This window comes from Osmerus eperlanus, chromosome 3 (genome assembly GCF_963692335.1).
Source record: "Osmerus eperlanus chromosome 3, fOsmEpe2.1, whole genome shotgun sequence".
Lineage (NCBI taxonomy): Eukaryota > Metazoa > Chordata > Actinopteri > Osmeriformes > Osmeridae > Osmerus > Osmerus eperlanus.
The window spans coordinates 17494204-17507334 of record NC_085020.1 but is presented as its reverse complement, the minus strand read 5'-3'; the positions used below and the strand labels follow the sequence as shown (position 1 = coordinate 17507334).

At 40.7% G+C, this 13131-nt stretch overlaps 1 protein-coding gene across 1 annotated transcript; it reads left to right on the top strand.

Moving 5' to 3' along the window:
• Positions 1-859: 859 nt before the first annotated feature.
• zic2a (zic family member 2 (odd-paired homolog, Drosophila), a) lies at positions 860-6710 on the top strand. Its single transcript, XM_062457519.1, has 4 exons — positions 860-1180; positions 2388-3990; positions 5363-5526; positions 5709-6710. Exons 2-4 carry the CDS (start codon positions 3015-3017, stop codon positions 5898-5900), a joined length of 1332 nt encoding a protein of 443 aa, XP_062313503.1. The 5' UTR covers positions 860-1180; positions 2388-3014; the 3' UTR covers positions 5901-6710.
• The last annotated feature ends 6421 nt before the right edge of the window (positions 6711-13131 follow it).

Below are 13131 nucleotides of genomic sequence, written 5' to 3'. Positions count from 1 at the left end.
GAGAAGAGCATCCAACTCCTAGAACAGCGACACTGAACAGGTTTTAGTCTCAAATCTAACCCTCGAGCAGAAATATGTTTTCAATATCTAGCATACATGTAAATTAATTTACATAAACAACATGGGTGTTCTCGTATCACACAATCGCAGGTGATAAAGGATAGTAAATATGTATGGAAGGAAACCTTCTGACATTACTTTTAGTAATTCACTTTTAGTTAAAGTCTTAATATACATTAATGTAAACTTTCAATTTGAAGTTTGTCACCATGCAGCTTAAAAGGTAAATGATGGAAGAAAATTTGAGAAGGAAAAGTACTTGGTTAATAAAATTGTTATTTTTCTAAGAGGAGGAAAAGGGCAACATATGTGGTCTTAACAGGTCAAAGGTCAAACATCCATGAAACACACAAGGTCATTGAAACCATACAAGTAACCTATTAAAGCGTCAACATATTGATATTGTCAAATTAGGGGGGGAAACCCTGCACAATTTCCTGTACACTTGGCCTCTGGTTTGCCATTCCTGCATAGAGTGGGTTTCGTTTTGTTTGTTAGATATATTTAAATCGCTAAAAATAGGTTCATTAATATTTGTAGAGAGATCCCTTAGGACTTCAACAACAGGACAATCACGATTATTGTCCATATACTAACATTTTTATTTAATATATATTTTCTCTTTTACACTGTGTCTCCTCCTATATTTCAGGCCATGTGTAACCTGTTGAAATACTGGTCTTTGGGGATTTTCACAAGCGTCTTTCTTCTTGAGGTGACGGGGGCAATTCGAACCCACAGGCATGTGCCTCTGGCCGATTGAGTTCTCTTTCTTTATAATTTCTTTTTCTTTTTCTCCTATCAAGTGACAGCAAAAGGGGTTTTGTGGTTTTCCAGAGAAATAAAGAACTTCTTAGAGAGGTCGGCAGACGTGACTTTGAACTTGGATCAGCTCCTTCGTTTCCTGCGGTGCGGGTTGAAATAGTCTGGGAAGAATGGTTCACAACGCCCAGGCTGCCCGGCTAGGGGCTGGGAGACAGGAGTCCCAAAGTTTTCCTACGTTCCCCTTTGCCTTACCCATTATTTATCGTTAGAGTGTTTGGGAGCAGAGAGAGAAAGACAAGGGCCAGTTTGATGTGTTGGAACAGGATAACTTGTGGGACTTAAGTTCAATTAAAGTGTAAGTAAACTTCCTTTCACCTAACGCTAACATGTGAATTAGCAACTGTAGTTTGGCTCGCTGTAAACGTATATTCAAAAAGTGCTTTAGACTGAAAAGATTTACCCATTATAAAGGTTGTGAGTGTATGCTCCCAGTCATTCGCTTTGACAGTGAAGCTGCTTTTTGTAATTATTCTTACCATGCATATGGACACTATAGGGTAGATATCTCAAAGCCAATTTGATGTTTTGTTTGTGGGCTAACTGCAAATTGTTCATATTTTATTAAAACATGTAAATAACAATGCCCCAATACTCTCCAAGATATAAAATAGAGAAAGAGAGAAAAAATATATATTTATTGTTGACTAACAAAAATGCAGGAAACCTGAACATGGGCCATTTAACCTGTGTGTGTGCGCGCATGTGCTTGCGTGAGTGTGTGCGTGTTTGTGCGTGCAGTTGAATACGTGTTTTTGTGGGTCTGCGCTAGCGTGAATATGTGTGTGTTAGTGTGCGCGTACACATTGCTTTCCTTCTGTCGTTCCTTCTAGTACGTAGAATGAGAACAGCTTGGCCTGGAAACTAAAGAGTAAGGATTTCCTCTCAATAATACAAAATACCAATCTGTTACAGACAAAACTGATAATTGCCGAAAAAGCACGATTCTATCCATAAGATTAGCAAAATATATATCAGGATTGTTATCTAACTGACTATGTATCCGACTGTCCATCATATGAAACAACGTCATTTAAAATACGGGTAAGTTTTTTCCTAGTTAAATTGAAAAACGTCAGCTAGAACCCTCATCACTTTACTGGCAACGTTTAGTTAGTTCAAAATATGAATGCGTAATACTAAACAGTTACTAAGATAAAAGTCTGAGCCATTAAACATCGTAATTTTAATTCCCATTAATATATTAGCCGTTTTTTGAAGTATGGGCCAGGCTATTTACTTTCATATCGCGGGGCTTGAACTGGCTTTTTTGTATGCGTTCTGCATCCATAAGGTTGGACTGTACACTCAACCCTCTGCGCCACTAGGAGCCCTACATTTGGTGTCCTTGCTCTTCGCGAACTCTTGCCGCTGAGTTAGGCTGTACATTCACTTAAATAGAACCCTATTGTCAATCTTATATTATGCATAACGACCTTTCCAATAACGAGTTTTAGACACATTTTATGCCGTTTTCTTTCCTCTCTTTCCCATTCCCTGAAAAGCCTCTCCTAAAAAGTAGGCGGTAATTAATAGTGGAAAATGGCGATCAGCTATTAGTCGCTAAATCTGTACCTGCTATTGGAGGGGCACCTGGGATTGATGATACACAGTGGCCAATGAGACTGCGTGGAATGAGTGACCAAGCTCCAGTTAAAGGGGGCGTTAGAGGAGTTAGTGTCAGTCCACGGAGAAAGAGGGACCCTCAGCGATAAACACAGGCAGGCGAGAGAAATAAACACACCAATCGGAACAACAATCCGAGATGCTGCAACAACCCGCTCTGTCACTCTGTGTTACTGCTAAGGACACCTAAGATAATTATTCATTTTTTCAAATGTGTTTAAAAGCAACCAGTTTTCAGTTTCTGGAGGAAAGCGCAAAGGAATCTCTTCACTTCGTTGCAAAGGGATTTTTTTAAGTTAACTGGTGAATATAGACGTTCTCCATAAAACAAGACATCCCGTTTTTTTCTTCACTTGAGCAGATCGTCGCTTTGAACTTTGCTTGATATGATGTTTCATTGTTTGGAAGTTGAGCCTTCCCTTTTCAAGTATACATTTTGAAAAAACATTTTCATAGACTTTGTATTGCTAACATACTGATTACAACGAAATTTGCTTTTAGACATCATGTTACTGGACGCTGGCCACCAGTTCCCCGGACTGGGAGTAAGCACATTTGCAAGGCATCACTCAGCGAGCGAGATGCAGGACAGAGACTTGAGTTTAGCACAAAATAGCTTCGTTGACTCGGCACACATGGGTGCGTTCAAACTGAACCATGATCTTTCTCCGGGACAGAGCTCTGCCTTTACCTCCCAGGCACCGGGCTACCCCGCGGCGGCTTTAGGGGCGCATGCCGCCCATGTCACCTCGTATGCGAGCTCGCCTTTCAACTCTACCCGGGACTTTCTCTTTCGCAGCCGCGGGTTTGGAGAATCCTCCCCGGCGAGCAGCCAGCACGCTATTTTTGGCCCAACTGCGGGGTCTCTTCATCACTCCCATACAGACAGCCAGGGCCACATTCTCTTCCCGGGGATCCATGACCAGCATGGTTCCCACGGATCCCCGAACGTGTTGAATGGGCAGATGCGCCTTGGACTACCTGGGGAAGTTTTCGGGCGCTCCGAACAGTACCACCAGGTCTCCAGCCCGAGAACCGACCCCTACTCGGCCGCGCAACTGCACAACCAGTACGGCTCCATGAATATGAATATGGGGATGAACATGGCAGCTCACCACCACCACCCCGGTGCCTTCTTCCGCTACATGAGGCAGCAGTGCATCAAACAGGAGCTCATCTGTAAGTGGATCGACCCGGAGCAGCTTAGCAATCCCAAGAAGAGTTGCAACAAAACTTTCAGCACCATGCACGAGTTGGTCACGCACGTCTCGGTGGAGCACGTCGGTGGACCGGAGCAGAGTAACCACGTCTGCTTCTGGGAGGAGTGTCCCCGGGAGAGCAAGCCGTTCAAGGCAAAATACAAACTAGTGAACCACATTCGGGTGCACACAGGGGAGAAACCGTTCCCCTGTCCCTTTCCGGGATGTGGCAAAGTCTTCGCCAGGTCCGAAAATCTCAAGATACACAAGAGAACACATACAGGTAATTATAAAGCTTTAATGAATCGATACTAATCAATATTTTGCAGATAAATGGCAGTATTTAGTTATGCAAATGTAAAAGGCATGTTTAGAATTAGCCTTCCATGGTAGAATGCATTAACTCTTCACAGCATGGCCAAAATGCTACTGCAAACGCAAATGTAATCAGATTATCAGAGTAAGCATATTTTTAGACTGCTAAAGTAGATACTCGTACCATCAATCAGAGAAGATTTATTTATGGGAAAGGGCATTTATATCAGCATGTAAAATAGACGCCCAGAAGCCAGCACAAACCGGTCAAACGTTAACCGTTTCTTTAATTCAGAATACATTTGGATTTCATTAATGTGTGTTATTATGTAACAGTCTGTCGAGGTTTTGTGGTTCGCAAACTTTAAAATGGGTCAAAGGGAACCTGAGGGCTCCAAGATCGAAGCGCATCGCGTGCTTCGAGTAGTAGTAAATCTCATCAACCGGTTTAATGTTTACGCGAGACTGAGCTTTCAGGCTTTGAATCCGGATGTCTCTCCTTTCTCACCACATTGATTTTATTTTCAAACAGTCCATTCAGAAATATTTGGGATTTAGATATTTTTAATTGGTCTTCTTCGAAATATAGCCTACCGTGGAAAAGTAACGTTTTATCTTGGATTTACTCCTCAGGGACACGAGTGTGTTGTTAGTGTAAAGGCCCTTTTGTTTTCTCTAGCATGCCGTTGATTCAGGTGCGAGACGAGCCATTACCAGCTTTTCACATTTGAATAATTTTCTTGTGGGATCCGTGGTTGTATCGGACAGTGGTAAACTGTCTAGGTGTTAATTCGATTTTTACTGTTTCTCAGCAAACGGCTCGCTTCCTGCAGGCTATAGGCTACGATCTTTTCTTGTTTGTGTCAGTCATTTATAATTTCAAATCATTAAATTAATCTACGTGTGTCTGTATAGTAACTTAATCAACACACTGATTCGAACGGAGTGTGAAATACAAACATCGAATTGAGTAATTGATTCATTGATTCGGGTAAGACAAATGTTTTGACGGAGTACATTTGTTAAATAGGCTAGCAGTAGGCAGTCTTTAACCACAAACAGCTGTCCCTAAATTAAAACTATTAAAACTTTTGAATTAATAAAATTTCTATATACTTGCAGGAGTTTTTTTTTACTGGGAAAATAACAAGTGTGGTTCTCTGACATTCACCATTCATCATTTAGAGTCCATGACCGTTAGGCTACTTCACGTGTTTACAATGACATCTCAAGGCAACTCTTATGATGCTCCTCATTACTGATTAGGTAATGGCATTACTTACATGTTGGCTGTCCCAAATAACCGAATCTAACGTGTATTTCTTGATACTTTCAAATAGGAGAAAAACCGTTCCAGTGTGAGTTTGAAGGATGCGATAGGAGATTTGCAAACAGCAGTGACAGAAAGAAGCACATGCATGTGCACACGTCAGACAAGCCCTATCTCTGCAAAATGTGCGACAAGTCCTACACTCACCCCAGCTCTCTTCGCAAACACATGAAGGTAAATGCACTTTGATTATACTGTACGGTGTTTATGTGTGTGTGGGCCTACAGTGGTATGTTTGTTACTCTGGAAATAGCAGATTATGTGTTAGGGGTCATAATTTTAATTCAAAGTAAGATTGTAAGATTAAGAGAAAACATTTTGATTTTTAAAAACTAAAATGGCTTCCGCTTTTTCAGGTTCACGAGGCTACCCCTCCAGCCTCCGACTCTTCGCCAGCAGCCAGTTCTGGCTATGAGTCCTCCACGCCCCCTGGTCTCGTCTCCCCTACTACCGAGACCCAAAACAACAACAATCTATCCCCCGCATCAGCCGTCCACAACAACGGCCACAGCAGCCTATCGTCCAATTTTAGTGAATGGTATGTTTAAGACTAAACCGAACAAACGATCCATTCTCAAAATCGGACCATGGAACGCAAAGATTGGGACACATTCGTGCACGCACTGAGGAGGCAAAACACAAACGTTTCAAAAGCACTAAAAGCTAATCGAATCCACAAAGGAACATGACAAATTAGCCAACCAACAGAGGAAAATATGTAATATATTCAAGTTGTATTCAATTTTGTAAATAATTACTAAATGCCCTTTCCCATTGATTGTGATAGATTTTGTCAGTCTTTTGATGTATAGATGTTCCTTCAATGGTAGCTATTTCTCTAACTGGACTTATAGTGCACATACTACAATAAAGGTGTATTATGATGTTAAATATTGTGATCTTAAGGCAAATTGATTGTAACTATACTAAACATCTATAAACTGGAAAGAGTGCCAAAGTCAACACTTAACTCAAACAGACCACAATATTTTGCTTGTGAATGTATATTTTAGTTTGCTGGGCTTAACTTGTGATGTTTTGTGCTTTGCAAGTTTGAATTGTGAAATGCTATCTGGAAGATTGTGGGGACAATAAACGTCGTGCCGTTCGATTTTCTGCAACTACGCCCTTCCTTTTGTAAATATCAACTGCCATATTTATCCATTTGTAATTAAATTATGGTATTTACTTGCTACAGATGAAACAATATTTATAAAGAATGTTTCTTTACTATAAATATGTACAATGATGAGCTAAACACGGGCAGTTGTTTTGTTATGTGTTTAAGAGGTGTTTCCTTCATTATTGTGATAAGAATTTTACTGCATACGAATATAATAAAAGGTGTTGCAAGTGATAAAGTACCACTCTCTCGAATCTTATTACTGTCAAAACATGGTCAAGCATTAGACAAGCTACGCCTCAGTTGAACAAGCGAACTCAAAACGAGATCAAAAACAGATTTCGAGTGTTTGGGATAAGTGGAACAGTCACTGGCGCAACAGTGTTGGTGTAGGCAGCAGGGTAACATTTGTTGGCTGCTAGCGTACACACTAGACTCAGTACCTTCTATCTTACTCATCAAAATTCTATTTGGGATTTTCACTTGCCTTCTCGTCTGCCTGTGAATTAAAAGGGCATATCCAGGCTGGTGTTAGGTTGGGCACGCTTGAATTTGGTTGAAATCATCCCTCTGCGTTTTCTCCAATCTGTTCGGAGATCACCTCCTCCTGGCCGGTCACTTCAGGGACCGAAGTGCATGGTTACAGCGGCAACGAACTTGAACTTGATCCTACTCTGGTCAGAGCTTTTGTGAATCCATCTAGCCTTTAGTGTCAAATAGGCTACCCATGTAGGAACTTTTTTTTTTAAAGCCAACTATACTCTACACGATCGTGTTTGCATCGAGTTTGAAAGATAAAGCTGCAAGCATTCTTTTTTTCTAGAACGGAGAGGATAATCAAGATTACATATTGTGCTGATACAATAATGGTACATTAAAGTTTAATGCAGGCCTCCCAAAATTCTATAAACAATCTGATGACTTTTCAACACAGGTTACGTGGTTCAGAGATCACTATAGACGCAGCATAGGCCCTCTTATCGTGGAAGGGATGGAGATAGAAACGAGGTACCTTTTAAGAATGACCAACTGGGAAACGTTGTACAGTTTAGCACGTTAGAGAGAAAAATATAGGTTTATCAAAGTCTTGGTTTGGATGTTATACACGCCGAAGGCAGGTATCTCATAAAGAGGCGGCATAAGCAATACACGTTGACAGAAGTGGAGTGTGGGGATCTTTTCGTTTGTCCACGCCGTTGGTGAAAAAAGGTGCACAACGCGAAAAACAAAAGATGAAGACAGGGACCATTTTTATAAATCAATCGAGCGACCACGGATGTGTAATTTCATACCGGTTGTTACCAGGACACTATAGTGTCTATCTATACTGTCTCAGGAATGTTGTGACTGGACTTCATACAAACTCATTTTACTGCACATACCTTTAATTGCAAGACTAACAGTCTTCCCTGACCAAAGAAAACCCTGTCTACGGCACTGTGGACAGGTTTAACAGTTTGTAGGCCCGATGTGATTTTTCTGTATTTTTGAATGTGAGCACAGCTCACATTCAGCTCTGTGCCCAGCTCTGTGCTCAGCTCTCTGCCCAAAAAACCTGTATAGGACAGGTTTTTTAATGGCAGTAGTCTACCCTATATGAAAGAGGTTGTATCTCCTAATTGCCCCTTCGTGCGTGGGGCGGAAGTGCGGGGTTTCTCATGAGCAGGCTTGGTGTGGTGACCTCTTTCGCGGAGGATGATATGACCTGTGGGGAGCAGGAAAGGTCAGCACCACGCGGCGCATCGATGCCTCTTCCTCCTCAACGCATGCTGCTCCGATATTGATTCACGAGAAGGATGAGCTTTTAGAAAATATTATTTTTCTTCGAGGAGAATCATAGTTAACCCCTGTAGTCAGGGCCTGTGATAAGCTGTCGATGGGAAGAAACCTTTTGGTTTTGGGCTGATTGTCCTGTGAGTCTAGCATGGAGTTATAATTTCAACGAAATAGAAGTCGGCCTCCTCTCCTATATAGCTTTAATTTAAAATAACCCTTTAAATTCCTGATTTGTTTTTATTAACATATCAAACCCCGTTCAACTTCAGGTTACACTAAAACAGGCTACAGCTCAATGTTTTCCCCATGTGAGTGTATGTGCGTGTGGGTGTTTGCACTTTTCGTAAGGCATAGGCCTAAAAAAAGTACAAATGTTCAAATGAGTACTCATTTGAACATTTGTACTTTTTTTTTGCAGGTTTATAAAGAGTTATCAGTGTTTAGGCCATGTGTGACTTAGAGCAAAAGGGGGCAGGAGGGATGGGAGGAAGGGGGTGGCCGGAAGGGGAGGGGTGTGTAAGAATTGTATTCATCCCAGTTCTGGAGTCTTACTCCTGCCTCGAACGAAGCCCAACAGGTGTTGTACCCATGCAGTCGCTTTACTCCACCAGAGGTCCGTTATATCGTGCACCTGTGGCACATTCTCTAAACAACAGCAGGGGTATTAGTCACGAGTGAAAAATATCGACAATGTATTGTTTTTTAAACATTACCATTATTGGGTTGACTTCAAATAAATCTGAATTAATTCCCATCTAATTTTCCTTGTTCTCGTGTGCATTGTAACCACGCGGCTATAAATGGTGGAGTATTGATGAATAACCCATCCCCAAAGTTATTTCAGACAAAGTAGGGTTAAGCGTGGAGTTATATTGTTCAAATCTTTAGGATTTACATGCCCAAAATAACTGAAATGATTGCTATACATAATATTATTTTTTGCGAGATATTTCATTTTCACCTCAACTAACAACACTGTCAATTTCTCTCCACTCTCTGTCTCTCTGTCTCTCTGTCTCTCTCTGTCTGTCTCTCTCTGTCTGTCTCTCTCGCTCTCTCTTTCTTTCTCTCTCTCTCTCTTTCACTTTTTGTCTCTCCTCAAGCAAACACAAAACACATCACTGCCTGAATTTGCCCCTAACCCCAATTATTTATGAAGTTATATAGTATAAATGCTATTTAATATAAACTCGCATGAAAAACAAGTTGCTAATAAACTTAATAAGGAGTACACTGACTGTATAGGCCTACATTTAGGCCTCGAACAGAACCTTTGTGGATCACAACATCGGAACATATATGCTGTTGGCCTACTAACTAATATATACTAACTACATATAGTATTTAGTATATATTATATCATATAGGCCAACAAAATAAAATCTTTACTTTAGATGAGACTTTCCGTAAATTTATGTTGTTAATTTAGGCTACGTGACTTAACTTTGTTTAAGTAGCAGACTGTCTTGATACTTTATAGAGAGCTTGTTGCTTCGCAGTTTAAAAACAATTCGCTAAGTTAGGCACTTCCTCAAATGTATGTATACTAAGTACAATCAGACAGACTGAAATTTGAAACGATACTAAATATTTTACGCCAAGAATGAATTAGCCTTTGTCTAGTGTATGCATCATCTTGACAATCAAACATCGAATGTTAACAATTGTGAAATATCCTAGATGGTTATGAAAATTACAACTTACCACAATGTCATACTTTAATGAATTTGAATAGCTTATATGCTTTACTAGCCAATGTAGGTAATAAAAGTACATTTTCGAATCAGCATGATTAGGTTGGAAACACTGCATGCTTGTTGTTCTTACCATATGTCTCCTATCTGTTACCTTTGGGGTTCTACCATTTGTTTGTAAACTGAAGTAGCATGCGCACAGCGTCCATGTACTATGCACAAAGGCTGCCCCTTTGGGCTTCTGCCCAAGAAGCGGCAAAATATGACTAGGGATGAGATCAGGTTACTGTGTCATTGTTTTCGATGTAACTATACTTTAGTTGAAATGTTACTAAGCAGTTTCATTATAGCCTACAAATAGACCCGAACTAGTAGCCTATAATCGTTGATTTGCAGTGTAGGCCGACAATCACACATATATATATAATATCATCTACACAATCTTGTTCCATGTATTATTTTATCCCTCATTCTTGTAGGCTGTCACATTTTCGTTTTCGTATGGGATGTTCCCTCTGTCTCGCTGTCATTTCGTAAGAAAACTAGGCCTATAGGAAGAAAAATATTTGATCACACAAACAGTCGAAATAATACACTATTTGTCTTCATAAGCCCTATATTCAGGGTATTGAAAAAACCCGGATTTCGTACTGTATGATTAATATGGTGTTTTTACATAGGTATGTGCTCTGCTTTGCATATTCTCCATTTGAAGAACGGCTCCATTTGTTAAAGCGCAGTTTGTCCTTAAGCAGGTGTTTGACCACGGATGTCCACATCACGGCCCATCATTTTATATGATAAATGAATCGTATTTAAACACTGTAGGCATTTGACTGTTCCCCCTTTTGACATCCTCCCATTTCTGATACAAAATAAAAAAATTCTTAAGGCTTTTAGACTTGTTTATCATCTAATGTGATTTTTAGTTGATGGATTGGCCTATATGTTAGTGGTGCATTAGCCTATCTACGAATTTGACAATTCATTTTGTGTCACAAATAGGCATATAACGAACTAGACTTTTTCAAATTATTATTGATGGGTTTTGCGTAACCTTTGAACAATATATCAGATTTGCAGGTTTAAATAAATAATTTGATAATGATTACATTGTGACTTGCAGATTCAAGTAAAAATTCGACAAATGTCAATTCTGTCAGATTATTTATCCTATACATACTTACCTGTTTAGAGGCCAGTTTGCATTTGCTTATTTGGAAAAATAGCCTACTTTTTGAGACAGATGTTAGAAGCCAAGTTAGAATACAATTGACTGATATGCCTATAGTCAATGTGAGAGAGCATCCCTTTTTGTCAAAGACAATGTAGTTGAAAGAATAACAGAACGCTAGTGTTTGGGCCCAAATTTGAATGTGATCCGTTGAGGCCTGTTGGGCCTCAACGAGCAGCAGCTTCTTGAAATTAATAATTTGTAACCTAATCTAAATGTATATATGGGTTTAAACATCTATATGGTTAGGTTTAAGATGTGTAAAAAAAAAAAAAAAGCTATAAGTGTTATGAAGAGCAATTAAGAAATCACAGAATAAGACTTATCCAACACATACACCTTTTCACAGTTAGAAGTGAAAAAAAACTCCTCCCTTCCACGTACTTTCCCCTCCCTCTGTCCCTCCCTCCAACTCTCTGACATGGCCAGTGCTGTGTTTGTGTGGAAGTCTATGTACAGTCTGTCTTCCTGTGTAACTCAGCCCCCATGTCCTTTCATGTGGGCGCAGCAGCCGCCTTTCTCACACAGATGAATGTGTTTCTGTGAAAGAGCCGGAATGGCTGTCACTTCTGCTGGCAAGGCGTAGAAACAAACAACCCCCCCCCCTCCCTCCCTCCCCACACCTCCACCCCCACCTTACCCACCCCCTCCACCCTTCTCTTCTGAGGAAACTGGCGCAGGCACCTCCCTTTTGGACACAGGCAGCAGAGTCAGTCGCACACAAAATAGTCTCAAAAAAAGCTAAACACTCTCCCTTTCATGCAGAAGACTTGGCGTGCCCAGTACTCTTGTGGAGGCACAACAATGTAGATTGAAGGAGAAGCACAGAAGTAAATGGTGCACTTGGGCAGGACCGAGGTGGGCTTTCTGCTGTGTGTTGTCTCCTTCCCGAAAGAAAAAAGAGAAATTCGACAAATCCTTCAAAAACTCTGCATCTCCACACCCCCACCGATTCCTTCCCCTATTCCCCCACCTCACTGATGCTTGTGCAGAGTGGCGGCTCGTTAAAGCCTTCACTACCACACCTTGCATGCTCTGCTCTGTGCCCATGCAGGACGTGTTTGTGTATGTGTGTGTGTGCTCGGTCTCTGTGTTCTAGCCAAGGCCCTTTAGGACCAGAGCAGGTGCTCCATCAAAGACCTCAGCTCATCTGCCCACACATCAGACTGCCCACTGAAGAGCTGCTGGTATCACCAGGGAAACCTCTGTTGTTGTTCACTGTACATGGAGGGCTATCATAGTCTTATGTTCCATTGTTTTCCATCGTTTTTAGAGTTCAGCAGTTTGTGATAGGATGTTACGATTTATGGGACCTAGTGCAGCCTCATGCTCAATCAGTCAGTTGATAAATCATGTGATCACAAATACTGATCCCACATAATTCATATTAGATTTTGATATTTAATCAAAAACCTCCAAATGATTACATTTTTGTCCATCTGTTTACAAATTCTAAATGACGACTTGCAGAGAGACACATTTTACCGCAAAATAAATGAGGCGTTGTGTGTCTCCCCACTTCACTTACACACACCTAGTAAGTGTTTCATTTCCCCACACCTGTAAACATGATATTGTGTGCTTGGCCTCTTTGATCTGCAAACAGGCAGATGCTAAGCCCTAGGGAACAGCATTCAGGGTTGAGGTGAGTAGGCGGCGGTCTACCTTTTGTGGAACTTACACAGTAGACCTGGGAGCCATTTTTGCTGTTGGAAAATTCCAAAAGAGCTCAAGATAGTACTCAATGGGTCTCGCCATTTTGCATTGTGGTGGGTGTTTAATTGGTAAACGTGTGATTATTCGTACATATGCTGTTCAATAATGCTTTACTTGTAATTACTAACCACTTATGTGTTATTTTGGTCTACAACACTGAACAGGCAGGAGATTGAGGTTTGAAACCTATTTGGCATTTATGGTAATATAACAGTTTGATATAGGCCTATCAGGCC

Coding starts and splice junctions, on each gene's coding strand:
- zic2a (XM_062457519.1), top strand. CDS start 3,015: ATGTTACTGGACGCTGGCCACCAGTTCCCCGGACTGGGAGTAAGCACA. Junction 3,991..5,362: donor ACACAAGAGAACACATACAG/GTAATTATAAAG, acceptor ACTTTCAAATAG/GAGAAAAACCGTTCCAGTGT. Junction 5,527..5,708: donor CTCTTCGCAAACACATGAAG/GTAAATGCACTT, acceptor CCGCTTTTTCAG/GTTCACGAGGCTACCCCTCC.